Source organism: Calliphora vicina, chromosome 2 (genome assembly GCF_958450345.1).
Source record: "Calliphora vicina chromosome 2, idCalVici1.1, whole genome shotgun sequence".
Taxonomy (NCBI): domain Eukaryota; kingdom Metazoa; phylum Arthropoda; class Insecta; order Diptera; family Calliphoridae; genus Calliphora; species Calliphora vicina.
The window spans coordinates 40810175-40837194 of record NC_088781.1 but is presented as its reverse complement, the minus strand read 5'-3'; the positions used below and the strand labels follow the sequence as shown (position 1 = coordinate 40837194).

Sequence of the window (27020 nt, the reverse complement as noted above, 5' to 3'; positions counted from 1 at the left end):
TTACTTTATTTAGTTTTTATTTTCAATGAACACAAATAAATTTGAGTTTAGTAAATTTAGTTTTTCCTCCATTTAAATAATTTTCTTTCACATTAAAGTATTTTGTTTTTATTAATTTATTATTAGTTGTTATTATCACTTATTTATTAATTTCCTAAAATTTGGTTTCTTTTTGTTTTTTCTTGTAATATTATGAAAAAATTGTCGATATTGTAAAATTTTGTTTTGTTGTCCTTTATTTTCAGCACTTTTATTATTATTTTCACTAATTTTAACTTTCAGAACATTTTAAACTAAATTTTATTATTGATTTTCAATTTATTAAAACTCTTTTTGTTATATTTTATAAATTTTTTAATAATTATTTATTATATAAACAAAAAACTGTTTTCAAATTTATATGCAAATTTCAATTTTCTGTTCATATTTGTTTATAATTTGAATATGTTTTATTTTAATTGTTTTTTTATATAAAATTTACAAAATTATTTTCTTTTTTTTCTCTTAAATTTTCCCTTTTCATTTTTCTTTTTGTTTAATATTGTTGTTTCTATTATTAGTAATGTTGTTATTTAAATTATTTAAATATATTTTTTCTTAAGTTGTTTTTGTTTCGTTTCAAATCCTACACTAGAATGGGCTCATCACCGTGCAAATCACAGGAGCCAATATTTTCACCTTGATATGTTGAGAAATCTTTAATCAACGCATTCGGTTCGGCTCCAAATTGTATGTCCTGTAGACAGCCTTTGAAGGGTTGTTCATATCGTCCCTGGGTACGTTTGCTAACCGATTCCATGTTAGGGAAACCACCTGAAATGATACAAAAATACATGTAATAAATAAGCCTTTGAATGGTAAATAGAAAAAATATTTAAATACCGATTTAAAGATTACGGTTGCTAATTTTACAACAATCAGCTGAAATATATATAATTAAACCATCAAACAAAATGTTCTACTGTTCACCATCTTCATTTATTTATACAGTACATTTCTAACAATAATATTTACATATTTAGTAAAGACAACAACCATTCACCTATTATATTCACCACTTCATATATAAATCTCACCATCATGAGCAGGAACTACTCTCTAATGTTGCCACTTCATGTATAATTAATTACACATATAGGGCCTGGCTCACTAAATGCGAACGAACATTTTCTTTCTTATTTTATATTGAAAAAAAAACAAAAAATTTTAACTTTTTTTTATTGTTTTCAATATAAAATAAGAAAGAAAATGTTCGTTCGCATTTAGCGACCCAGGCCCATAGTGTGTGCAATTTTATTTTGAATCCCAGCAGAATTGGATGACTGGGCCGGAATATGCGGTCAGACATGAAACCGAAAGATTCCATTATGACAACGCTAGGTCTCATGTTGGAATACCTGTTAAAAACTATTTATAAAGAAGTGGTTGGGAAGTTTTGCCTCACCCGCCTAATAGTCCAGAGCTTGCCCCGTTCGACTACTATTTGTTTCGATCGATGCGGAACGCTCTCTCTGGGATTCGCTTCACTTCAGAACAAAGTATCTGAAATTGACTTGATTCGTTCATGGCCTTAAAAGAAGATCAGTTCTTTGGGCGCGGAATCCATATGTTGCCAGAAAAATGTGAAAAGCTATAGCTAACAATGGCCAATTCTTTGAATAAATCTATATTGTAAAATTGTTTCAAAATAAAAACTAAACATTTTAAAAAATCCGCATGTTTAAGTTCATAGACCCATCCACAAGTGATTGTGGAAAAACATTTTAAGTAAATCCCTAATAATCGAAGAATAGCGTAATACTTGACCACGCAGTGTCCATTACATTTAAAATGTTTAGTTTCACCAACAGTTAGTGTAGTTTAACAAAAAATATAAAGCATGTGTAATTTTTTGTCCGCATTTTATGAATCAGTCATGTGTAATTTACAATTCTTTTGATGGCAACACTGAACTATAAACACTGGATTAAGCTAAATAACAGGTTGAACACAAACACACAAACACATGTAAATGCCGTTAAGTAGAAATGTCAAATACGAAGAGAGAAAACCACAACAAACAGCTGTTTCTTTTAAAGCAGTATTTAATACGCACGCTAATTCGACGGTCGGGCCTAAAGTTAAACCGTGATAAAATCGTAAAAACAGAAGGAAAATAAAGAAATAAAAAATGTCAAGTTAATAAACCGATGCAAATTATAAATATAATGTAAAAGTGTTTAAGTGCAAAGTTTGTTTTATTAAAATAAAAAGAATATCCAATTATAAAAAAGAGAATGTGTCTGATCATACAGCCATAACAAAAATTAATATAAAGAAGAAAAATAATAATAAATACAAAAACAAATACAGAATGAAAAAACCACAGCAAGCAACAACAGGTAAGTGATGTTTTTTTTTGTTTTTTGTTAGTAGAATGAAAGTTTAAGCAGACAAAACAAGAGCCAATGGACTGAGTGACTGATGGACAGACACACAGAGTTGTTCAACAGCTGGATTTAATGTTTAATGTGATTATTAAAACTCACGGAAACTTTATATTAAATTTATAATAGGTACTCGTTATTAAAATGAAAACAAAAATTTATTAAAAATGTTATTGTACCCACAATGAATTGAAGAAGTATTTAATAAGAAGTTGCAGAACAATTTTGTAATAACTACAAAAAGAATAAGAAACAAAATAATAATAATAAGCATTATAAAATAATTTTAAGTCATGCCGCTTTATAAACAATTAACAATTGCTATTGTTGGACGGACCATAAGCGTTGCCAGCTGGGGCTATGAACATTAATGGGACAAGAGATTGGGAGTAACGTTCTGTAGTTGAAACAAAAAGTCGACTTTTTAGATTTTTAAAGTCGAATTTTAGAACTTACGAATTTTTATTAGAGGCCTGGCTCACTAAATGCGAACATTATTTTATATTGAAAGCAACAAATAAATTTGATTTTTTTATTGTTTTCAATATAAAATAAGAAAGAAAATGTTCGTTCGCATTTTGTGAGCCAGGCCCTAGACTTTTGATAATTTATGAAAAGTAAATTTTTCGAAATTTTTATTTATTGGGTGTATAACTTAAAAATGCGGAGTTTTTTCAAATGTTTTATCTTTTATTTTGAAACATTTGTACAATAAAAATTTATTCAAAATATTGGCCATCTTTCTGGCAACATATGGATTCCGAGCCAAAAGAACTGCTCATCTTTTGAGACCAAGACTCTGTTACAAAGTGAAGTGCTATCCCAGAGAGAGCGGTCTTCATCGATCGAAACAAATACTAGTCGGACGGGGCACGGTCTGAACTATAAAGCGGGTGAGGCAAATTTACCAACTACTTCATTCTAAATACTTTTTCTGGACGTTTATCGGTCAATGATCGCTTCAAACAAATCAGTTGTGCTCGGTACAGGTACCCAGTGATGGTCGTCTGGTCAGATTTCAGTAGTTCATAACATATTAGACCCTAATGCTCCCACCATATACAGAGAATTACCTTAGCGCCATGGATAGTTGGCTTTTGTGCCGATTCGGCTCATCCATTTTTCATCGCAAGTAATGATTCGATGCAAAAATTATTTTATTTTATAGAGTTCAAGCATCATCGACATGCAAAATCATATTTTAAGGTCTCTCTGCTTCAATTCGTATGATACCCAATTTCTCGGCATTTGGATGAATCAATTTCAAAACGTCTACGAACACGTTTTGAAATTGATTTTGCAAGCTCTTGTTGAGTTATAAAACAATCTTCACGGAGTAATGCCTCCAATTCTTGGTCTTCTAACTGTTTTGGCTGGCCTGGACGCTCTTTGTCTTCCTTGTCAAAATCAGGACTTCTGAACCGCTCAAACCACCTCTATCACATTGAAACCGATAGAACACATTCAACATAAGTTTTGTTGAGCACTGTTTGTCAAATTAAATAAGTAAAGCAAAACTTCCCGCATATGACTACTCGTTGAAACAAAATTCGAAATTTTCGAAGCAAAAAAAACTTTGTTGTTTATACTATAATGATCAATAACTAAGTGAGAGTAAATGACAGATATCTACCCTTCAAAATTACATATAAGTTATTAAAAACAAAAAGCGCGTTGAAACTGTTTACTTTACTTTTTTTAAATTTTTTGCTACGTTTCTATAGTTGAAACAAAAATTCGACTTTTCGGCCTTTCGACTATTTTCGATTTTTAAAAAGATAACTTTTCGAACTATCAATATTTTTAAATTTTTGAATATGTAGTCGACGACTTTTCGACTTTTGGTAGTTTATGAAAAGTAGACTTTTCGACTTTTTTATGTAATTCGAAAGGGAAGTATCATTTTATCTAAATATAAATATCCTTAGATCAAAAATTCCTTTAAGAACATTCAATTTCAATTTGTAATAAGACGACCTACTAGAAAATTTAATTTTTCTTCTGTCGCTGAAACATTTTAGTTGGTCAGACGGTTATTTAAATCGAATCTAATAAGAAATTTTCAAAAAATTATATGGCTACACCAATATTTACCCTTCTTTTTCCTCCATCTCGCTCTCTCTTCTTATTACTATTACGTACTTTTTTTCTCATTAGGTATTATTTTCGTTTTGAATTGTGAAGTTTTTGTTTTTATTATTTCTTCTTAAGCTTGGCTTAAATAAAAATTACTTACAAACACTGTGTATTTTTTTTTGTTTCTATAGAACGTCTAGAGAAAAAGAATATGTGAAGTAGTTAGTAGTGGTGGAGAAAAAGAGCGACACAAAACAAAAAAGTAGAAGAAGAAGAAGAATGCGAAATAAGCAAAGCGTAACGTTAAGACAAACATATTCAAGCATTAACAAATAAGTAACCACAAATACCACATTCAAATAAAAACAAGTACAATGGGTTAAAGAGTCGTTAGTGGTAGACTTTGAGGAGAGCTATTTGAAAAGAAGTTAATACAGATTTTCTGAAATAACAGCATAGGTTGACATTTCGAGTCATACTAATATAGACTATTGCCGTACTGGTGAACGATATATACCATTATCGAATGAATTAAAACTGAAGGAGATGTGGTTCCATTAATTCGTAGAAACAACATATTCCGCTCGAGCGAAAATGGAAATTTTTTATGATGCGTTTCATGCCTCGTTAGATGATTTGCAGTTGCCGAAAAGATCGCTTGATTTGACAACTACAGACTTTTTTCTTTCTGATTGAAAGCGGACGATATCTAAGAGAATTCTAAGTTTTGACCAGAACGGTTGAAAATTCAATTAATAATGACGATGTCCGGTTTGAATGATCATTGAAGATCGGTTATGTCGGAGAGTATAATTTGGAAATTAAGAACCTCATGTTATATGAGGATTAAACCCAATCCAGAGATTGGTTTTCACTTTATCGTAACCGTTGATGGAAATTAGATTTTTCACAGCAAATCTGTAACCTTAGAGGACAGTCGAACCAATAGGGTATTAAGGAAGATAATTCGATTGCATTTGGTCAAAAATTGAAGTTTTCATACGACCGTCATTGACTAGTTCTCCCCACAATCTTATGTTTGCTATGAAACCTTCCGAGTCTTATTCGGTAAAAGATTTTGAACCCAACGTCAGCTGTATCAACCGTATTTTTTTCCAGGGAACTTCAAGAATAACACTCAGCTACTTAAGTTTTGAAATCATTAGAAAGGATATAAATTACAGAAACCTTGGAAAAAATTCTATGAATTACATACTTAATTCCAAATCTGCACTCTAATGAATACACAGAGGCCCTCAGTTTCCCAAACTTTTGAAGTGATTTTTTGATAAAGAAATTATGAGGAATATGCAAATGTTTCTCTCGTTATTAGAAAAACATTGGATAAAATTCCATGAAGTTCATCTTCAATTCCAAATTGATGGGTTTTAAAAATCGTATTGTTTCAAAAGGATACAAATTATTAGTTAAGATTCCATACAACTTTAATATTCCAGGATATTGTTTATTTGGAGATTTGACAGTGTGTTCAATATATTGTCCCCCATGATTTTCGATGACTAAGGACAAGTTCGAAGAATTCTTTGAAACTGTAGGAGATCTTTTCCTGACATGTGGTGATTACAGTGCGAAACACACATACTGGGGTTCATGGCTAATTAACCCTAGACAGCTTTACAAAGCCCTAGTTGACAGTAAGAATTACCTGGATGTCGTATCCCCTGGCCAACCAACATACTGGCCTACTATTCTAAGGAAAATTCCTGACCTTATAGACTTTGCCATATCCAGAATTGTATACCGAAATTCAATATCTACGGAAATATCTTTTGATTTATCTTCCGACCATTCACCTGTAATAGTCACTCATTATGGGAAAAAATATACCAAAATCTCCTGCAAATCTATTTTACAAAACAAATTGGCTTAAATAATAATTACTTCGGCTCTGGATCATTCAAGTATCGAGATCTCTACAAAGCTAAAAATGCATATTTCCAAAGATATTGAAGGATTACTTCTCGAAACGAGATAGCTTTGAAGTGAGCGGCAACAAAATATATCACCTACTGCACAGCAGAGGCTGTCCATCGCTACTAGAAGCCTGAAGAGAGCCCTTTGTTAAGAGGAGGATCGCAGAAACAGAAGATACATTGAGAGTTTGACGAATACTAAACATACGAACTTTTCTCTTTGACAGCCACACGTAACATCAAACCACCGGTAGAGGGAATAACTCCATTGAGAAAAGCTGATGGTAATTGGGCAAGAAATGCTAAGGACAAAGCATTCATTTTTGCCGAGCACCTACGTAGCCAAATCCACCCAACATTAATTTTGTACTGGAAAATCCTACTGTTCATGAGACAGCGGATGATCATATCAGAGTCTCGAGGACGTTTGAAAAGTTATCAAAAATAACATAAATATAGGATATGACAAAATTACGCTGGATGTAATTAAAGGTTTAAAAAATACAAATTCCATGAATTGTATCTTCAATCCTAAATTTCCATTAGCGAATATTTTATACTTCCAATCCTAATCTTTCATCAACACGATGGTAGCTGATTTCCTGATGAAGTATCTTTCAGTTTTCAAATCTTTAGAAATAATTTAAAGATAGAGATTTGGATGTAATTCTTAAACAGACAGAAATTTCGAAGATCTTAGATATCCAAAAGATAAATATTAGAGAAACGTTGGATAAAATTCCTATATTCAAAATTTGACTTATAGAAACTGAAGTGATACGGAGAAAATGAGATTTTGTTGGAACATCAGTCCTAAAGGGTTTGAACCAGTATTTATATTTGATTGTTAAGTTTGAAGTTCGGAACTTATAACCAAACCTACCGCTTATTATGGGTAAGGTACAAACAAACAAAAACAAAGAAAAAAGAATCGTAAAAGTTCAAAGAAACAGTGCATCGCAAAGATACAACGTTAATGGTTCGCTGGTTGTTATTATTATTGTTGTTGTTACTTCTGTATTAGTTAGCTTCTTATTTGTTATTGTTGGTTGTGGCTGCTGATGCCTGTTGATTCCGATGAATTTGTATGTCGTTTTGTAAAGTAGCGTCTGAGTTGGAGCGTCTGGCTGAATGTGGAAATGTGAGAATATGGGAGAGTGATGTGTTAGAGTTCGCAAGTTAAAGTTGGTCAACAACACAACAACCAGCCACACAAAGCCAGTCATACAAAAGTTTTAAGACGAGATACATTAAAGTTATAAAAAACACGAAAGAAAACACAATTAATGCCGGGTCATTAAGATTACAATCTAATTACATGTAATTTTTTGTTATTATTAATTTTCAATTAAAAGAAAATAAAAAAAAATACCTTTACATGACAACATAAACTAAAATAAAAAATAAAGAGCAAATGTCAAAAGGAAAATCAAAAGAAATCTAAGTAATAACCGTTATATATTTTTTTCTTAATAATGAAAAGGAAATACAATTAAAAAGGAAGTGTCAAGCAAAAAATGTCAATTGTCTATTTGCCGCCATTTTTGTAAAGCTTTTCACTAGTGTCAACTTGTGTGAGATATTTTCAGTGTAATTAAAGTAATTTTGCCAACTGCATCGACAAATCGTATGTACCACCAACGACTACGATAACCTCAACTGAAAATATATACAATTAAAAGCAATTAATCAATTCCCTTTTTCATTTTCCACAATTTTTTTTTTGTCGAATTGTTGAAGAGTAATTTTGCTCACTTTCGGAGTCTGTGTGTGTGAAATGACAACTTTCTAAAGTTGGTGCTGCATACAAGTGGAAAAGTGTGAAAAAGCAGTTTTTAGGTACAAATACAATAAATATTAGTGTAATACAAGTACAACATCAATAATACGAAGAGTATATACAAAAAGGAATTGGGTACATGGAAGAATTAAATTGAACTTAGTTTTGGGTAAGTCTAAACATAAAAGGTTAAATATTATTGATGATTTCTGTTGGGCATTAGGTAAAAAAAAGATGTTTCCTGGATACCATTCAAACCTGAAAATACAATGGTTCGAGAATGACTGACTTATTTAATAAGTGTTGGTTCACACACGTCAAGTTTACTTGCGCAACGCTTGATTTAGTAGATTTTCTTCCACTCTCTTCTATAAACAAGACTTGCTCAAGTAAACTTGACGTGTGTGAACCAGCACTAAGATTCAAACATTTATTATTCATGTTATTAAATCTTGAATCTAAATTTTCGCAACAAGAGGAGTGTCCAAATATATCACAGATCCTCTTAACCAAAACTCTTTATGAATTAGAATGGAGAGGAAGAACTTTATCTTAGTTTTTTCATTGGTAGCCAACTCGATGTCTAGGCAAAAGCCCACAAACTAAGATCATTTGTGTGTACCTGGCCCTTTATTAAGTATATTTTACAATTTCTATATTATCTCCCTGATTTATTTTAGTCTTATTCAACTTAAATTTCTTCCTCTCTCTCTTTAACTCACCATCTCTTAGGTATTGATAGTCTCTTAGTATGTCTGATTGCCCTTTGGCGTTTACACTATGGCATTTTATGTTTGTTCGTACAATTTTAGTTTTCATTGCACATTACAGCTGTTGGTAACTGCTGCTGCTGCTACCAACAATCTATAACATGTGCAACAATTTGAAAGTATAACAGCAACAGACCGACCGACCGACAACCATCAATGAGTTTATTAATGAATGAAGAAAAACAATAAACCAAGATGCCAGATGATAATCAGAAAAGCAACAAAAAATATATAGAAAACAAATTTTAAAAGAAAATGTGAAGATAAAAGAATGCAATATAAGTTTAAAGTTCAAATTAAAATAAATCAGTATGCTACAGTTGGCCCGGTTTAGTTTTATGGCTAAAAGTAAAATGTTCACATAGAAATTTCATGAATCTGACTAACAATTTTGAACATGTTTCATTTTGACAAGTAAGAACTGTAATGAATGTCAATAGAGCATTTTCAAGACAAAAGGATCTTTGCCCCGGAACTACTAGTCAAATATTGTCAACCCAAGGAGAGCTATATCAATCGGAAGTTTTCCCCCCAGGAAAGGAATCTTGACAACCGTTGCACTGTTGCAACAAGAGAGGTCAATGAACTATTGTTATCTCTTGGAGAAAGCTATATCTCGTTATGATCTGGATGTATATTAAAAGGGAAATAACTAAGTAATCTATGGAGAATAGTATTGACATGTTGTCAACGATTTTAAGGAAATGAAACTAAAAATACGAAAAAAATTCTCTTCCTGTAAAATACAAGTCAGTAGATATCATTGATATGTCCTAAATCGAAAATATTGTGCATATTTGAGACAGTTTTCTGTATCTAAACTTGATACTAACGTGATTATCAGATAAACTATGTATGGAGCTAAGATAATTCATTGATAGCTCCTCCAGGCATTTTAGATAAGGGACTCCTTATATTCGCTCCCTCACATTAGCTAAAGCTGGAGATTAGCCAAGTAGATGAAACTGTGTATCCTCCTCTTCGTAATTATAACATTCTTTAATGGTCATGGTCACAGTAATGTTATGTTAGATACCAGTATTCATAGCTGCTCACGACGGAATCCAATCAGTGATTTCGTTCTACTAGCATTATGAACGGGCAAAATCAACATTTAAGTAATACAAGTGGATTCATTAGACAATCTAATTTGAACAAGGCTATACAGTTCTAATTGAGCTAGCAATTTGCAAGAGTAATGACTGGATCTCATTGTTTTATCCAATGGTATTCAGCTGTCACATTAAACCAATCAGGGGGGTGGAATTTGGTTCGAGAAGAATATTATTCGATAATGTTTTACTCGTGGATGTTTTCTTTCAAATCGAATCTCAACGTAAAAAGTCAGATGCCATACCAGCGCTGGTCTTGAAGCAGAGCTTTTCGACGTCAGCTCGTCCATTAGCTAACATTTTCAGCACTTTATACAGTGCGAGCAAATTTCCTGTATGTTGGAAGGTGGCTAATGTAACATCAATAGCCCTTAAAATTACCGTCCAATAGCAATTTGTTCTGCACTTTCCAAACTTATGGAGAGTATGGAAAACTACCATCTGGTTAAATATTTGGAGTCCAACAATATACTTAACGACCGCTAGTATGGATTTCGTAGAAGACGATCTACGGGAGAATGCTATCATATCGGAAAATTGGTGTCGTTCCATTCACAGTTTTGGAGAAAGTAAATTGGAGGCTCTAGATCAGCGAAATGCAATGAGCTCTCTTGTTTTTATTTTCACATGTACGCAAGCACACACATTGTATAAAAACAGTCAGTCTCGTATGAGCATTGATAGAAGCGGGTTGTGTTACGCTTTTATGCTTGTTTATTTCATTATTTCAGCTATTTGTTTTTGTTTTTGCCAGAGAATAATTCTCAACTCATACAACTACAATATCTGAAAACTGTAGTGGTGTGAGTTTGCATTTCGCTGCTCTAGATATTTCTAAGGCGTTCGATAGAGTGTGGCATGGTGCACTTTTATCAAAACTTATTGCTTTGGTGTCGGTATTAACTTTTCTCGATTTATATTGAGCTTTCTCAGAATTCGCACTATACGAGTTGTTATAGATGGGATCTCATCAAACGAGTTTAAGATAAATTCATGAGTACATCAAGGCTCCGTTCTTTCTCCTACTCTATTCCTCATTTGTAGATGACATCAACATTTGCCATTCATATTCATTCAATTATAGACCAAGCCTGTTGAAGATTGGGGCAATGAGGCAAAATATGATTGATTCCCTTAATGGAGACCTTCTGACAATCTCTGAATGGTGTCGTGCGAATAGGGTCGCTTTCAACGCTCAGTATTGCATGTTAAAGAAGCATTCTAGTGTTTCGGTTTTCTGCATCGGTGTAGAAATTACTTCACTCCAACTCACCTCCTCACTATTTACACCACATATATCGGTGTTTCAAAATTTGGAGAGGGGGAAGGCGATTATTGGTGATAACTCTATTGATTCGCTGAAGCGCCGACTCAATGTGGGCTGCGTTTCACTGTTCTATCAGTACTACAATGGAATGTTTTCTGATCAAATTAGGGAATTTGTTACTATAACATTATTTCATCAAGAATATATCCCTTTGTGGTCGATCGGCCAGTAAACCGCACACACACTACAAGGAAAATTCGTTGTTTAGCCGTATTGTCCGTATGTGCAACAAACTTCCTGCTGAAGTGTGTCCAGTAATTTTTAATGTAGGAAAGTTAAAATCGAATGTCCATAAACACTATTTTCCTAGTTCCAACACAATTCTGTGCATCCCCTAAGGGCTGGTCCAAGAAGAAAAAAAAACCTATATCAGTGTTACACTAGAATGACTTCCTATTATAAGCTACTCGGCATTCATCGGTTAATCTAGATATCGAAAATATACCCTCTTTTAATCTCACAGTAGCTTTACTAGCGGAATAACTATCTACAATCGGTTAACGTCTGCTAGACAAGGAGAGCGACAGGCTTATCGGAGTTCTGCTGTATGAAATATACATTACGACTGCTAAAAATCAGCAGCTCTTAATGGGATCTGTTAGCTGTATCGACAGGGAACTGTGTAATCTCAGCTTGAAGAGCTCTGTAGTTGTCAGACCGCCTTAAATATGATTCAACAGCATGCAATCGAACAGAATAAATCTCACATTTAAAGACTACTGTAGATTTTGCCAGTGAATTACATTATCTTACTGTTCACTAGTCTTAGGACTGCGATATTCAGCCCTTTTCTTCACATCCTAATGGACCTATCAGGCGGATATTCGGAGGAAAGACGACAGTAAAATCTATCATTTAGCATAAATATTATTTAATGATCTGAAATGTTATGAAATTAATTAATGCATTAAAAGCAAGGATCGTGTCAAGTGAGGTCCACAAATAGAGCAAAAACTCGGATAATAAGTAGAATAAAACTTTATAAATCAGGAAATTGAATACACCGCTTAAAAGAGGGATTATATATCCTCACAGATCAAACAGAGTTTAGGTTAAACCTTTCTCTCATGAGAGTCTCTAACTTCGGGTTAGATGTCCACGAGTCACTAATTTTTAATTATTATCAAAACTCTAAGATAATTTTTAAATGCCTGTGGACAAAATTTGAAAAATGTTTGTTTACTTACCCACATAGAAGATATCCTCATACGTAACCGTTGGCTCTTTGCCCCTTCTCGTTACCAACGAATTCCTCCTACTCGTTCGATACGGCGACTGTGTACTCGAACTCTGCTGTATTAACTCCTGCAATGCCAACTTCTCCGTAAATATCACCTCACCATCCAACTGCAATTCCAATTTGCCACGATCCACTATTACTTTAGCCATATGCCAACTGCCATCGGTAAGGAAACCACTGGCCGGTGATGCCACGGTATCGTTGTCGGAGCCCAACAAGTTGCTGGCAATTTTAAGATGACCATTCTCCAAACCTAAGCCTAAGAATTTCATGCGATCATGTTCACTCCATATGAGTAAACCATCCGGTTCAATTGTTGAGAAATTCAATGAGATTTGTAAAGCTTCTCGTGGTCTTATGTACATGGAGGGACCTTTGCGTTTGTCTTTCATGGGAATGCGTGGTGGTGGCAAGATCAAATAACTGTTGCCACGAAAACTTGGTGTTGTTGGTTTGCTCAAAGCTGTCGACGATAGATGGAAGAAAACAAAAACAAAATAAAGGGAAAACATTACATTAATGGTTACATGGATAAAAGAGAAACTTGTTGTATTGTGTTAAAGTTAAGTTGTTAAGTGGCTTAATGTGATTAAACCTGCCTTTGGATAGAGGTATTTAACCCTGATCTCAATATTTTGAGGTGTCACAAAACTCACATACAAATATCTTATATATTTTATTATAGCTGTAATTTTATTAATTTGTTTATTTATAAGAATTGTGGTTCTTATATTTTTCGCACACTAACAATAGTTGTATGTGCTTTTAGTTGCTCAACCCTTTTGTATTGTTTTACCGGATTTTCATTTAATGAAAAAGTTTTTTTTTTTTTTTGGTTTAATTAATTCATAAACAGAGTTGGGCAAACTTGTGTGTTTAAACAAATAAATAATTTTTTGAACATTTCTGGCTGGTTTTATCAAACAAATTTGATCTTAATTTGAATTTAGCATTGTGTTTTAATTAAATTTGTATGTGTCTCTGAAGTGCACATAAAATGCTTAACTGATCTTAACTGCTTAATTGTCTTTGTCCGATATCTCTAGAATCTAGTGCATGTCATCGATCCTAAATACAAAATTAACAAAAACTTGTATTGTTATAAATACGCACACGAGCATTGCTATTGTTTGATATAAAATTAATGTAATCGGCAATTTGTTTATAGTAGATTAAAGTTATCGAAAATATTTTATACAAAAGACTAAAATTATCGACAAGTTATCGATAAATTTTTAATAGAAAAATCCATATTTTCTACAGAGAATTAAAGTTATCGAAAAATTGTCTAAAATATCAAAGATATCGATAGATTATACGCAGAAAACAAAAGTTATCGATACATTTTCTATAGAAAACAAAAGTTATTGATATATTTTCAAAGTTATCAATAAATTTTCTATTGAAAATTAATGTTAGTAACCGATAATTTTTCTTTAGAAAATTTAAGTTATCGAAAGTTATCTACAGAAAATTAAAGTGCCGATTATTTTTCTATAGAAAATCAATGAATTTTCTATGGAAAACCAAAGTTATCGATAACTTTTCTATAAAAAACTAAAGATATCAATAAATTATCCACAGAAATCAAAAGCTATTGAAACATTTTCTAAAAAATAAAAGTTATTGGTAAATTTTCTACAGAATTTTTTTTATAGAAAATTAAAGTTATCGATAACTTCATCAATGAATTTTCTATGGAAAACCTAAGTTATTGATAACTTTTCTATAAAAAACTAAAGATATCAATAAATTATCCACAAAAAACAAAAGCTATTGAAACATTTTCTAAAAAATAAAAGTTATTGATAAATTTTCCAGAGAAATTTTTTTATAGAAAATTAAAATTATCGAGAACTTTTCTATAGAAAATAATGTTATCATAACATTTCTATAGAAAAGAAATGTAATCGATCATTTTTATATCTTTCACCTTCGTGAGAAGGGTATATATAAGTTTGTCATTCCGTTTGTAATTTCCACAATATAACTTTCCGACCCTATAAAGTATATATCGAGCCCTTAGCGCCAAATTATCGTAAGCGACAAAACACAAATTTTACAGGAGAAGGTTTTTTTGATTATTTTGAAATTTATACATAGAATTAAAAATGTTATGAAGCGATATAATATAATTTCGTTCAAGCTATTTGCTTATTTTTAAAAATAAATAAATTCATGGAATACTTTCCCGCAATTCCCAAAAAAGTGTTATAAAAATCCAAAAATGGGAATTTTTAGTTTTTTGGCTATAATATCCATACCAGGGTCGGGGTTATCGGAACCCTTTACAAAATAATTAGAAACATATTAGGCCACCTAAAATTGGTTACAATATTTTGATATCGAATATGCGATTTTAGTATTTTTGCAACTAAAATTTAATTTTACATAAAAAATAGGTGTTTTGTTGAATGGACCTGGTTCCCTCGGTAACAAAATTTTTTTAATTTTTTTAACATTTAAAACATTTTATGAAAACTCAGCTTTCAGAAAATATATATTCCTTATACATCCTCTTAGAAATTCTTTGCGATAACTTAAAAAGAAAAAGTACTTTTTTCCCCAGAAAATTAGCGAAAAATTGTCTTTTTAAAATTTTTTAAATTCGAATGCTTATAACTTTGGACTTAATCATTATTTTTAAACAATTCTTTTTCTATTTGACACATAAATGTGTTGTTACTCCAACAAAAATTGGAGAAAATATTTGGATCCTCTGTTATCAAAAAACTGGAGTGCGGGATTAAACATTTTTAAAATTTAATTTTCAAATGCGAATACCTCCTGAGCTATAAGAGATATTTGACAGCTAGGACAAGGTTTTTTATAGTGCTCGATTAAATTGGTTTTCTGTAAAATATAAACATTGACTTCCGATAAAATCTTACCCGCTATAATTTTTAAGTTATTAACAATTTTTATATTCTGAGAACGCTAAAACATCAGTCAGTCCTAAACAATTTTTGCAATAAAAAAAAATTTTGAAAATGTCGCTTACGATAATTCGGCCAATACAGATAATTACGCTATCGCGATGGACATTTGACTTTGGTGTCGATTTGGCTAGTTGGCCGGACTTCACATACGATCTCCTATAATTCGGATTATCGTAATGGATCAATTTTCCATCGGAAGTAATGAATCGGTGCAAAAATTATTTTCTTTTATAGCGTTCATTTCGTTCAAACATCAAACATGTTTGCAGCTCGCAAACTTTTTTAAATTACTGCTTGAGTAGCTTGCAAGATCTTGTTGTGTTTGAATACAATTTTAATGGAGTAATGCCTGCAAGTTTTGGTCTTGTCTTGTCTGGCCTGGCCAGACCGATCTTTGTCTTCCGTGTTAAAATCACCACTTCTAAACCGTACAAATCACAAACCGATGGAACACATTGCTTTGGTGAGCAATGTTTTTAAATTTCACTGCCGGCAGTGTTTTTCAATTGAAAGAACTAAACTTCCCGCATATGATGCTTTGTTGGTACAAAATTCAATGTGTGTGAAGATAAATTCGTATTTAACTAGTAGAGACTCATACCACATTTTGTAACAGAGCTTATTTTGCTGTTAACTGTTAACTGTGCACTGTTATGCGTTTAACAGAGTTACCCCCATTTTCTCAATCTCTCGAAAAACGATAACCAGATATTGAGAAAATGGGGTTAGTATATAAAAGGTAGTATATTTAGGAGGTTAATACAGGAGAATGGAATCAAGTCGATGACAAAAACTATATTGAAGTGGTACTCCATGAGGTCTATAATAATGAAATAACTAAACTATTTATAGAATTTACAAATTTGGATGTCTGTTTTGAAAACAAATTCTTTAGAGGATCATTGGTAAATATTGGTCATTTTTAGAATGGTACACGTAACACACTATATATATAGGTTTGGTAGTCCAAGGGATCCCTAATGATGCACTAGTAGTGGGATAGCTGAACTAATTCACAAATGAATTAAAACCCCAAAATTGGGGGCTTAGTTCATTATGAATTAAAACCCAAAAGTTCTAAATGAAATAAATCCCCAACCAAAGGAAATAAACCCCCAACCAAAATGAAAAACAAACCGTCTTAGCATACTAAAAACTGTTTGCATTGCCGGCCTTTGGCCGGGCGCAAAGGTTTTCTCCTCTGGGGTGTATCAAAAACCGGCTTCGCCCAGTGTGCTCAATGCAAAAAACTTTTCTGAGCGAAGCCAATTTTTGATACACCCCAGAGGAGGAAATCTTTGCGTCCGGCCGAAGGCCTGCAATGCAAAACAACTTTTCTGCGCCAGGCCAATTTTTGATACACCACAGAGTAATTTCATTATGAATTAAATCTCCAATTTTAGAAATGAAATAAATCCCCAAAAAAATGAACTAAGTCTGCTTTTACACACATCAAGTTTACTTGAAGCAAAACTCTTTTAAGTCTGTGTTCAATTTTGTATGTCAAAACCTAATAGACGCCATAGTGAAAATGAGAAAACAAAAGATAATTGAAGAGACTTGCCAGTACAAGCAAGTGTATACCCCTCTTGTTTCTTCTTGTACTCTCTCCTATAACCTCCAGACTTGCACAAGTAAACTTGCCCTGTGTAAATTTCGTTGTTGGTTTTTTCTATATAAAATGTTGGGGCCTTAATTCATTTGCGGTTTGGGGAATTTGTTCATTGAGGACTTAGTTCGTAGCGCTAGTCCAAGGGGTCCTTAATGATGCACTAGTAGTGGGATAGCTGCACTAATTTTCTGTGTATGGAAAATGTTTCTTTAATTAGGTTTTCAATACTATTTCAAAAAAAAAAATATTTAAATATTTCTTTGGCCTTCTCTGCTGATGCCGTCTTTAGTTTTTGTTTATACTTATTTTGTTGTTTTATATTTTGTTGCCTTTTCATTTAATCTTTTTGCACTCGAACGTACTTTTTATATGAAATCTTTATATGACTTCTTGAGAATCTTATGCTTCTTTTCAAATACCGTTTTCTTTAGCTTTGTTGTTTTGAATTGAAATTTCAACAGAACAACATGAAACCATCAAGCGGTAAAAGAAAACTACAATTGTAATAACAACAATCAGCTGATGGATGAATTTTAGTTACTGCTTCACTTAATTGTTATTGTTTATGTTTGAAAATATTCATCTATTTTTCTATGTGTGTTTTGAGTTAGGGTTGCCAGGTGAATAGCAACAAATGTAAGTGGGAATTCGGGGTTTTTATGAAAAGAATTTGTTGAAGGAATGACAAAAATGATTGAATTATTTTTGTTCTTAAACTTTAAATTTCCAATGATGAAACCTAATTGTTTTCAAAACATTAACCGACAACCCTGGTTAGTTGAGTTTTTGCCTCATCTTCTCCTATTTTTTTCTCACTTCAATATTTGAAATTCAAAACTTGTTTATTATCTACAGTTTGCATATTGTTGTTATAACGATTTTTAATGCTTCTCGTCATTATTTCTGTTTCTGTTTTTTTTACTTTGGTTTTTGTTTCAACTCTACTTTATTATTTTTATATGGTGTTTTTTTTTTATTTATTTATTTTTTAATAATATTTTGGCACATTTATGAAAATTAATTTAAAACGTTTTTTGTTAACAACTTTTTTGCTTGTCTACTTTTGGATGATTTAATGCCAACTTTATAGGTTTTTTTCTCTCTCTCAGTTTGAAATTCTGTATTTTATTATTTTTTATTAGGTAGTTTGCTGCTCGTTTTGCTTAATTTAAAATTAAAATCTGTAGAAAAAAAGTTATAAGCTAAAATTTAAATGAACAAACAAAATGTTAATAACTTTTTGTCATGTGATTAAATATTCAACCATTTTTACTGGTACTTTTTTGTTTGTATATTACTTTTAATGGGTTATGAATGATTAATAGATTTTAAATTTGATTTAATTATTGCTCAGAATTAAATTACCACCAAGGGACCTAAGAATAGTTGTAATAGTTCATACATATTAATGTGTGGTAATTTTTCAAAGGCATAAATTCATGAAAACTATGAATAAATAAATTTAAAAAAAAAAATTAACAAGTTTCAGTGAATTTAAAAAGTATATTATTATTATTCACAAAATCGCCATTATGCAGAAACCTAGTAACAAATAATTACTTGGAAATCTATAATAGAATAATGAAAGATAGGCAAACTAAAAGCTAAACTATTTCATTAAGCGCTTCCTATCTTTAAATGTAAGGACTGCTTGCAACATTCATCATGTTTATAAACATTTCCATTGCTCGAAACTTCAATTTATCAACAATGTTGATAACACGCTGTTATTAACATTGTTTGTGGGTATGGCAGCATTAACTGTTAAAGCTGCTAACATTAACATAAAAGCTTCCAAAAGCTTTAGAAATAGAACATTCTAGTTTTGTCAGTTACGATAATTCATGAAACTACTAGAAGATGGCACTTTGTAGTTGCAGTCAGTGAATTTATCATATGCCCCGTTAGAATTATCATCAATTGTATTACCAATGTATTCTTGGACATTATAAAGTGTGTTTTTAAAGTGTGTAATATAAGTTTGAGTATTAAAAGAGTGTGAATATTTAAATTTGTATGTAAATAAAGAGTTGTTACAAATTTGAAACTACTGATCGCTTTTATTTGCAATAAAAACAATTAGGTTTATTTAATGGAAATAAACCACCGCTTTTAAAAGGTAAAAACGTAACAACATCATTATTTATTATTCGTTTGAAAGGCCTATCGATGGCAATATCTATGTCCAATTTTCCATAACTCCTGCTCATAAATCAGACTGAATTTGACTGATGGCATGGGTTATATTGGCTTTCAGGGCCGCTATGGATTTTGGTTTATTCGCATAGACTTGCGACTTAAGAAAATTACACAAGGTAAAATCCAACGGAGTCAAATCGCAGGTTCTCGGAGGTCAGTTCACATCACCTTCTTGTGAGATGACCATGCCCTAAAATCTTGCAGAATATCCAATGTGGCACATGTCGTTGGTATCCACATCATCCAATTTAGGCTAAAAGAAGTTGGTAATCATCGAGCTATAGGTCTCGCCGTTGACGGTCTGGCCTGGCCAATGTTGTTCTCAAAGAAATATGGACCAGTGACGCCACCAGTCCAAAATCCACACAAAACCGTGACATTTTCAGGATGCATGGGACGCTTTTGGATCTCATATGGATTGGTATCGTCCCAAATTGGACAATTTTGTTTATAGACGTACCCATTCATGCAGAAATAGGCCTCATCGCGTAAAATGGGCGAACAATTTTATCAATTGCACGTGTTGTTAAAGACTATATCCCTCCATGGTGATATGACAAAACAAATTACAATCAGAATATGACAAAAATTATATCAAAAATTATTGATCAACAAGTCATTAAAATGTAAACTTTTGACTGAAGGATCTAAACAGTCTTATCTTTTGAAAAATATTTTATCTGGAAAACGATTTCGTTCTGGAACTTCGAATGTGAGATCAATAATAAATCTAAGTTCAGCTGCTTTGTAACTTACCAATTTCACAATAGAAGCCACCCCAACCATTGGGACACGAGCAACGTCCACTTCTCAAGCAGCGGCCATTATTTTTGCAAGGTATTAACTTGCAAGTTTCCGAGTATTCACAGCGATCACCTTTGGCATATTCTGGGCAAATGCAATGTGGTTGTAACTTTTCATCCAACCAACAGTGGCCGCCAGCCTCACAGGAATCACCGCCGCAGGCAGTGCCATCACAATCGCGAATATTGCGGGATTCTGAAAATATACACACAAACAAATACAATTCGAAAACAAATTAATACCAGGAAGTTTTTATGAAATTTAAAATAAATTCATTTCGAAAGTTTCTTTGAAAAACAACAATAAATTCAATTGTCCAATTCACAATCGCTGACGTAGAGTTGTATCATTTTATTTTTGTTTCAAAAAATATTTATTACATGTACAACGATACGACACCGATTGTGAATTGGACAAATATTTTTTGTAGATTTCAATATAAACTTTCAAAAAAACAAGCAGTAAAATTTAGTACAATAAGAATTAAAATTAGTTCATTTCCCCCAATTTTAATTCAACTCACCTATAATATTTGTTTCATTCAACACAATCCTGGTGCCACTCACCACCAAACCTCTCACACAGCCGCGGAAAGGTATGGGGAAACCAGATATAGCATTATGCGGCAATTTCGATAAATCCTTAAGGCCGCCAACATACAGCAAAGCATCGGGTTCTATCAAGACTTCCGCTGACGGTGCCAAAGCCGATGAAGCACTACCCTCCACCCACAATGTCAGCCATCTACCACGCTGAGCCATTTTAATCTTATGCCATTCACCAATAGCCAACATACGTACACTACGCACCACGGTCACATGATTACTGGGTCCTGAGATGCGGAACTCCACCACACCTCCTTGCAGAGACAACGAAACAAAACCGATTTTCTTATCTAGATTATTGTTTAAAGTGCCAAAGTACAATAGCAGTCCCCTTTCCGACAATGGTCTCAGTTGGAATTCAATAAAGAAGAATTGTACACGATGATGTTCCTCAAATGATTTGGAGCCCATTAGGGGTACTGGTGAAAAACTTCGTTGTTTCTCTACTTCATTGAGCAGTTTCATAACAAAATGTTGATTTGTTGAGGAGATGGGTTTGGGTGGCATTAGTTTTTTGGTGAAATTGCGATAGCTTATCATTTGTGAACGTTTGGCACCTATTTTATCGGAGTTATCGTAGAGGTAGGGCCATCGGACGGCCAAATATGAACGTCTTCCGGTTAAGCTGACATCACTGAGGGCACGGATTTCTGGGAGAGAGAGAAAGATAAAATTAAACTAGTTAAATGTGGCATAGATGTTTGAAATAATATTACTGAAAACTATAAAGTCGCTACAAAGAAAGGTTGTTGAAGTTTAAGACACATGGAATGAATATATATCCAAATTTGTTCCCAAAAGTATTCATTTTTGGGAACAAATGTATATAAAATAAAAATTCATAAAAATAAAGGATCTAGAAAGATATATTAATCCCAACTGTACTGTGTCCATATTAATAGAAACTTTTTACTAAAAAACTGTTCGCAGATAGGAGATTTTAATCATTGAACGAATGTGCTTTGAGAAATCAAACGTTGAGGAAATGTTGCAGAAATAGCTTCTTAGGAAAAGTCGAAAATATAGTGACAATATCGTACACATTTCTAAAACCGCGAAGAGTTTTATTCAAAGTATCATTCGGTTGTGTCATCTTGTGAGGACTGCTCTCCTTTTCGTAGTGAAGAATCATCGACTTGTGGCAGTTGTTACTCCTTAATTGTATAAAGACCTCTGGTAACCAAATGAAGGAACATTTTCCGAAGAAAAAGCCGCCGATTTTCTTTAATGTATTCCCACGTGAGCAACTTTGGTTGGGGTTTTCACCTTTTGAAATATCTATAAGTAGTTAAGTTCCAAAATCATATGAACAGATTCATGTTATGAAGTACTGATGAAGCATTTCTGAACGATTACCAAATTATGAACAATCTAACACAACGAAATCTATTTTACTTTGAATTTTTGGCAATTGCTTTCCAAAATTCTATCTGTCAACCAAATTATTGTGAATTACTTATTGAGAATGGCTCTTCTAATGACATGATGTCTTTTTCTTCTGAGAGAATGTTGTACATTTGTTTTGAAATGCTTTCCACATGAACAACTTGTTTAGATTTGACTGGCTTTCAATGTTCCATAATATTGAATATATTACAATATTTGATTGGATATTTTTGTCGCAAGCCTTTTTAAAACAGGAATCCAACGCGACGAAATCTCAATTCCTTCCAAATGCTTATTATTATTAAATAAACGCAGCTGATTTTAATAATACCTTAAGTTCACAATAAAACTTTGGAGTGGTGATCTTGAAATATCAGTTCCTAATTTTAGACGATCTACATGAAGTTCTTCTTAGAGCGAACGACAACCACGAATAAATTTTGAAGGGCTTCTTCACTTAAGACAAAGCTAATTTATCATCACGCTATTGTTCAGTTGATCATAGTTGCGAATGTCATAAAATCTCATTGTACAAAAATTTTATTATTGTTTCGATATTCACTTTCCTGTCAACTCAAATGAACAGGCTCTTCGGTCCTCGAACAGTACCAGAGTTGCACCAAAAGCTTTACTATGGTTTTCTGGAAAACAGCCACTTCATCCAACATTGAAAAACTGCAGAGAAAACAATCAAGTCTCTTGATAATAATGACGGCTGCTCCAATAGAAATAATTAAATCAATAGGAAACTCAATGATCCAACAATACGCGAGTAGATCCAGTACTTCAGTATTAACGACATGGTTAAGAAGAGTGGAAACTTTGAAGCAAGACAGATGATGTTACTCGGATCTTGGTTGGTCAAGGTTCCAAATATCTATTGGGTGTATGACTTAAAAATGCGGGATTTACAATAAATGGCGTATCTTTTGAACGCGTATCTTCTCACTTAGTTATTGAACATTATAGTGTGAACATCAAAGTTTTTTTTTTGCTTCAAAAATGTGTAATTTTGTGCCAACAAAGCTTTACTTCTTTAATTTGAAATAAAGATCTGCTGAATCAAACCGATTGCTCACTAAAGCTTATGGTGAATGTGTTTCATCGATGATTTTGACACGGAAAACAAAGATCGACCAGGACAGCCAAAAAAAGGGTGAAGACCAAGAATTGGAGGCATTTCTCCATGAAAATTGTTGGCAAACTCAACAAGAGCTTGCAAAATCATTGGGAGCTACTCAATCAGCAATTTCAAAACGCTTGCAATTAGAAGGATTTATCTAAAAGCAGGGAAATCGATTGCTATATGAATTGAATCTGAGAGACCTTGAAACACGATTTTGTTTGTCTGAAATGATGCTTGAATGCTATAAAAGAAACCGAATAATTACTTGAAATGAAAAATGAATCCATTACGATAACCCGAAGCGTAAGATATCGTATGTGAAGCCCGGTCAACAAGCCGAATCGGCACCAAAGCCAAATATCCATGGCGCTAAGGTACTGCTCTGGTTGGACCAAAAGTGTCCTATCTACTATGAGCTCCTGAAATCTGGCAAGACCATCACAGGTTGAATAGAGAATTGGTCGAAAAACGCCCAGAATATGCGGCAGACATGAAACCGTAATATTCTATCATGACAACTCTCGTCCACATGTTGCAATACCAGTTAAAAACTATTCAGAAAGAAGTGGTTTTGAAGTTTTGTCTCACCCGCCTTATAGTACAGAACTTGTCCCGTACTATTACTGTTTGTTTCGATAGATGCAGAACGCTGCCTATTGGATACACTTCACTTAAGAACAGAGTATCCGAAATTGGCTCGATTCGTTGCTGGGCACAAAAGATCAGCAGTTATTTTGGCTCGGAATCCATATGTTGCCAGAAAGATGGGAAAAAGGCATAGCTAACAATGGCCAATACTTTGAATAAATTTGTATTGTACAAATGTTTCAAAATAAAAGCTAAAAAGATTAAAAAATGTGTCAGAAGATTATGGTTTTGTGTAAATATTCTACCAGCGTCGGCACGCTAAGGCAACATAATGTAGAAGTGTTTAAACCAAATGCCCAAATGATAGCTCTTCTCATCGTGATAACCTGATCCAAGAAAGCTAGCAGAGTTAGTTAAGCCATGGTTTGGGATAGAATATTAAAACTTAATTCCAGTGAGTATTCCAAAGGTATGAGCATTAACATTAATAAACTTTGTCCGAAAATGGAGACAAAGCTACTTTCAAGTCTGAAAAATTTGATATTTCATCACGGAATATATATAAAAGAGAAAGGAATAGTTTTGTTAGAGACATTGTTAATTTTTGGATTAGAAGATAATTTATCAACGGACTATAATAGATCTGAAAATTGGAAGTGCATTCGATTGAACGTACTGTACATTGTTAAACGAATACAGGTATTTAATCGACCCGAGAAAGCTAGCAAAGCCTTTTCAGAACAGGTTTGGGGTAGAATCTTAGAACTCAATTACATGGAGTATACGAAAGATATGGATACGCTGCAGCGCGCTGCTCGAAAATGAAGGCAAAGCCACGTCCAATATGAAAAAAGTTGCAGTTGCAGCAAGGAATATATTTTAAAGAGAAAGGAATGCTTTTGTTAGAGAGAGAGATAGGACTCATTTTTGGATTAGAAGATAATTTATCAACGGAGTATAATAAATCTGAATATTCTGTAAATCGAATGGAAGTGCTTACACATTACCACAATTTTTTTTATTAAAGTGATGACATTTTTTATGACCTCGAACAGCTTAATTATTATTTCTCATTAAATAAATTAAACAAATTATTTCAAATTTGCACTACAAAATTCCTCAACAATTACAAACAAGTACCATAAAATAAATCACATACAATTTTCCTCATCAAATAGTAAATGTATTTCAAACCTTGAAAAATTATTCTCTTCCAAAATAAAAATTAAAGTAAAAACTGGTACAATACTTTTTAACACCAAAAACATTTATCATTAACCACAACATGTCAATGATGGGGGGCTCTACGCCACAGTTTAATATACATTTTTGCAATTTTGTAGGTAATTTTTTGTTGTTTATGTGTTTGGCCATAATTACTTACCTTCATCACAATTTTTGCCCGTTCTACCGACAGGACAATCACATTCATATCCGTTGACAAGTGGCACACATGTAGAATCGTCCGAACATTTATTGTTAAATGAATCACAAGGATTTGTAGGCTGGGCGCACAATGGTCCATACCAACCCTCCTGACAAATGCAACTGTTGTTGTTGTCGTTGTCGTTATTGTTGTTATATTAATTGTAGTCCAATGAACGACGAAAAATCATGAAAACAAAATGGAAAAATATGGATAAAAATACAGAAAACTAAAAAAAAACGTAAAAACAACCATTCATATACAATTGTCAACTATTAATTGCCTGAAATGGCATTGGACAAGTTGTGTGTGAGTTTCTGTGAATGAGATTGTGTTTTGCAAACTTACGTAAATGTCGCTCCATGTTGAAGACAAGCACCATCATGTTGACATGCATGTCGATGGCATTCTCTGGTGCCACATTGTCCCACACCTCTGCCCCGCACTCCTCTGGTCTCCTGCAGTGGCACGGTGACCTGACCAGCCTTAAGATGAACATCGTAAATGCAACCTTGAAAGCCGGAATGTAAAGGCAAATCGTGTGGTAGTGTATTGAAATTGGCCATTTCATGACCACCCAAATATAAGATGGGCATCACATCCATACGGCTGACACTGCCAGGTGAACGTCCGGTTATATTAAATTTACCATCAACCGACAGCCAGGCCTGGCGACCAATGCGACCCACTTTAATTTCATAAGGTACACGCGGAGCATCCAAACGAAAATCAATGGGTTTTTGTGTAAATATTCTCCGAGGGCCGGCACCCAAATTCCAGGTCAACATAATGTAGCCCTGTATGAAACTAATGGCCAAATGATCGCTCTTCTCATCGTGATAGCCCGGTTGACCCAAGAAAGCCAGCAAAGCTATTTGCGACATGGTCTGGGGTAAAATCTTAAAACTCAATTCCATGGAGTATTCCAAAGGTATGGGCACGGTGTAGGCCACAAAGGAGGATAAACCATTAACACTGCCCGAAAATGAAGGCAAAGCCACTTCCAAGTCTGAAAAATTTGCAGTTGCATCAAGGAATATAGATAAAGGAGGAAGGAATGCTTTTTTTTTACACATAGAGAGAGGTTATAATTTGGATTTTTGTTCATATTTTTTTTTGGGGAATTAATAGGAAAGAAACAAAAAATAATATTAGTTTAAAGTCAAAAACCTCAAAAGTGATGACCATTTGTTTTAAACTAAAAAATATAATGCTAAAACTTACCAAAATTAAATAGAAAATTAAAAAATTCTAAAAAAATCTCAATTTATAATTATGGAAGTGAGGATTTCTTAGTTATTAAGATAAATGGGTATGGATTTTTTAATATATTCTCTCATTTACTTTTATTGCTTAAACTTACTGTGTTCACAATAGTGACCATGCTTGCCCAATGGACACAGACATAAATAACCACTGCCTGGAAATTGTACACATGTTCCTCCATACTGACAGGGATTATCTTCACACACCGATATCTCACATGTCGGGCCCATATATCCTGTGGGACATTTACATTTCCACTTCTCCAGCTTATCACCGTTTTCATCTATTTCGTTGGTTTCGATTTTTATGCAGGCCGCTCCATTGCGACAGGGACTGGAGAGACAGGCCAGTGAACCGCATTCGGTTATGCCAAAGCCATCCAAGGCATCACTGGAAAGAAAGGG

The 27020-nt window shown here is 33.1% G+C and overlaps 1 protein-coding gene across 2 annotated transcripts; it reads right to left on the bottom strand.

Moving 5' to 3' along the window:
• Positions 1–584: 584 nt before the first annotated feature.
• Positions 585–27011, bottom strand: LOC135951121 (protein eyes shut-like). Of its 2 annotated transcripts, none has more exons than XM_065500702.1 (7): positions 26714–27011; positions 25699–26410; positions 25309–25472; positions 20743–21474; positions 20172–20414; positions 12613–13128; positions 585–813 (listed from the first exon to the last, which is right to left on the bottom strand). In XM_065500702.1, exons 1-7 carry the CDS (start codon positions 26844–26846, stop codon positions 626–628), a joined length of 2688 nt encoding a protein of 895 aa, XP_065356774.1. In that variant the 5' UTR covers positions 26847–27011; the 3' UTR covers positions 585–625. The 2 variants fall into 2 exon arrangements, with proteins under 2 accessions (XP_065356774.1, XP_065356773.1); XM_065500701.1 differs by having other exon boundaries at positions 25699–26359; positions 26714–26996.
• Positions 27012–27020: the final 9 nt, after the last annotated feature.

Bases quoted from the DNA above. Each gene is read 5' to 3' on its own strand.
- LOC135951121 (XM_065500702.1), bottom strand. From the start codon at position 26,846: ATGGGCCCGACATGTGAGATATCGGTGTGTGAAGATAATCCCTGTCAG. The intron at 20,415-20,742 runs GTGAGTTGAATT...GTATATTTTCAG, and splicing joins GAATGAAACAAATATTATAG to AATCCCGCAATATTCGCGAT. The intron at 13,129-20,171 runs GTAAGTTACAAA...TATCGTCGACAG, and splicing joins TGGCTTCTATTGTGAAATTG to CTTTGAGCAAACCAACAACA.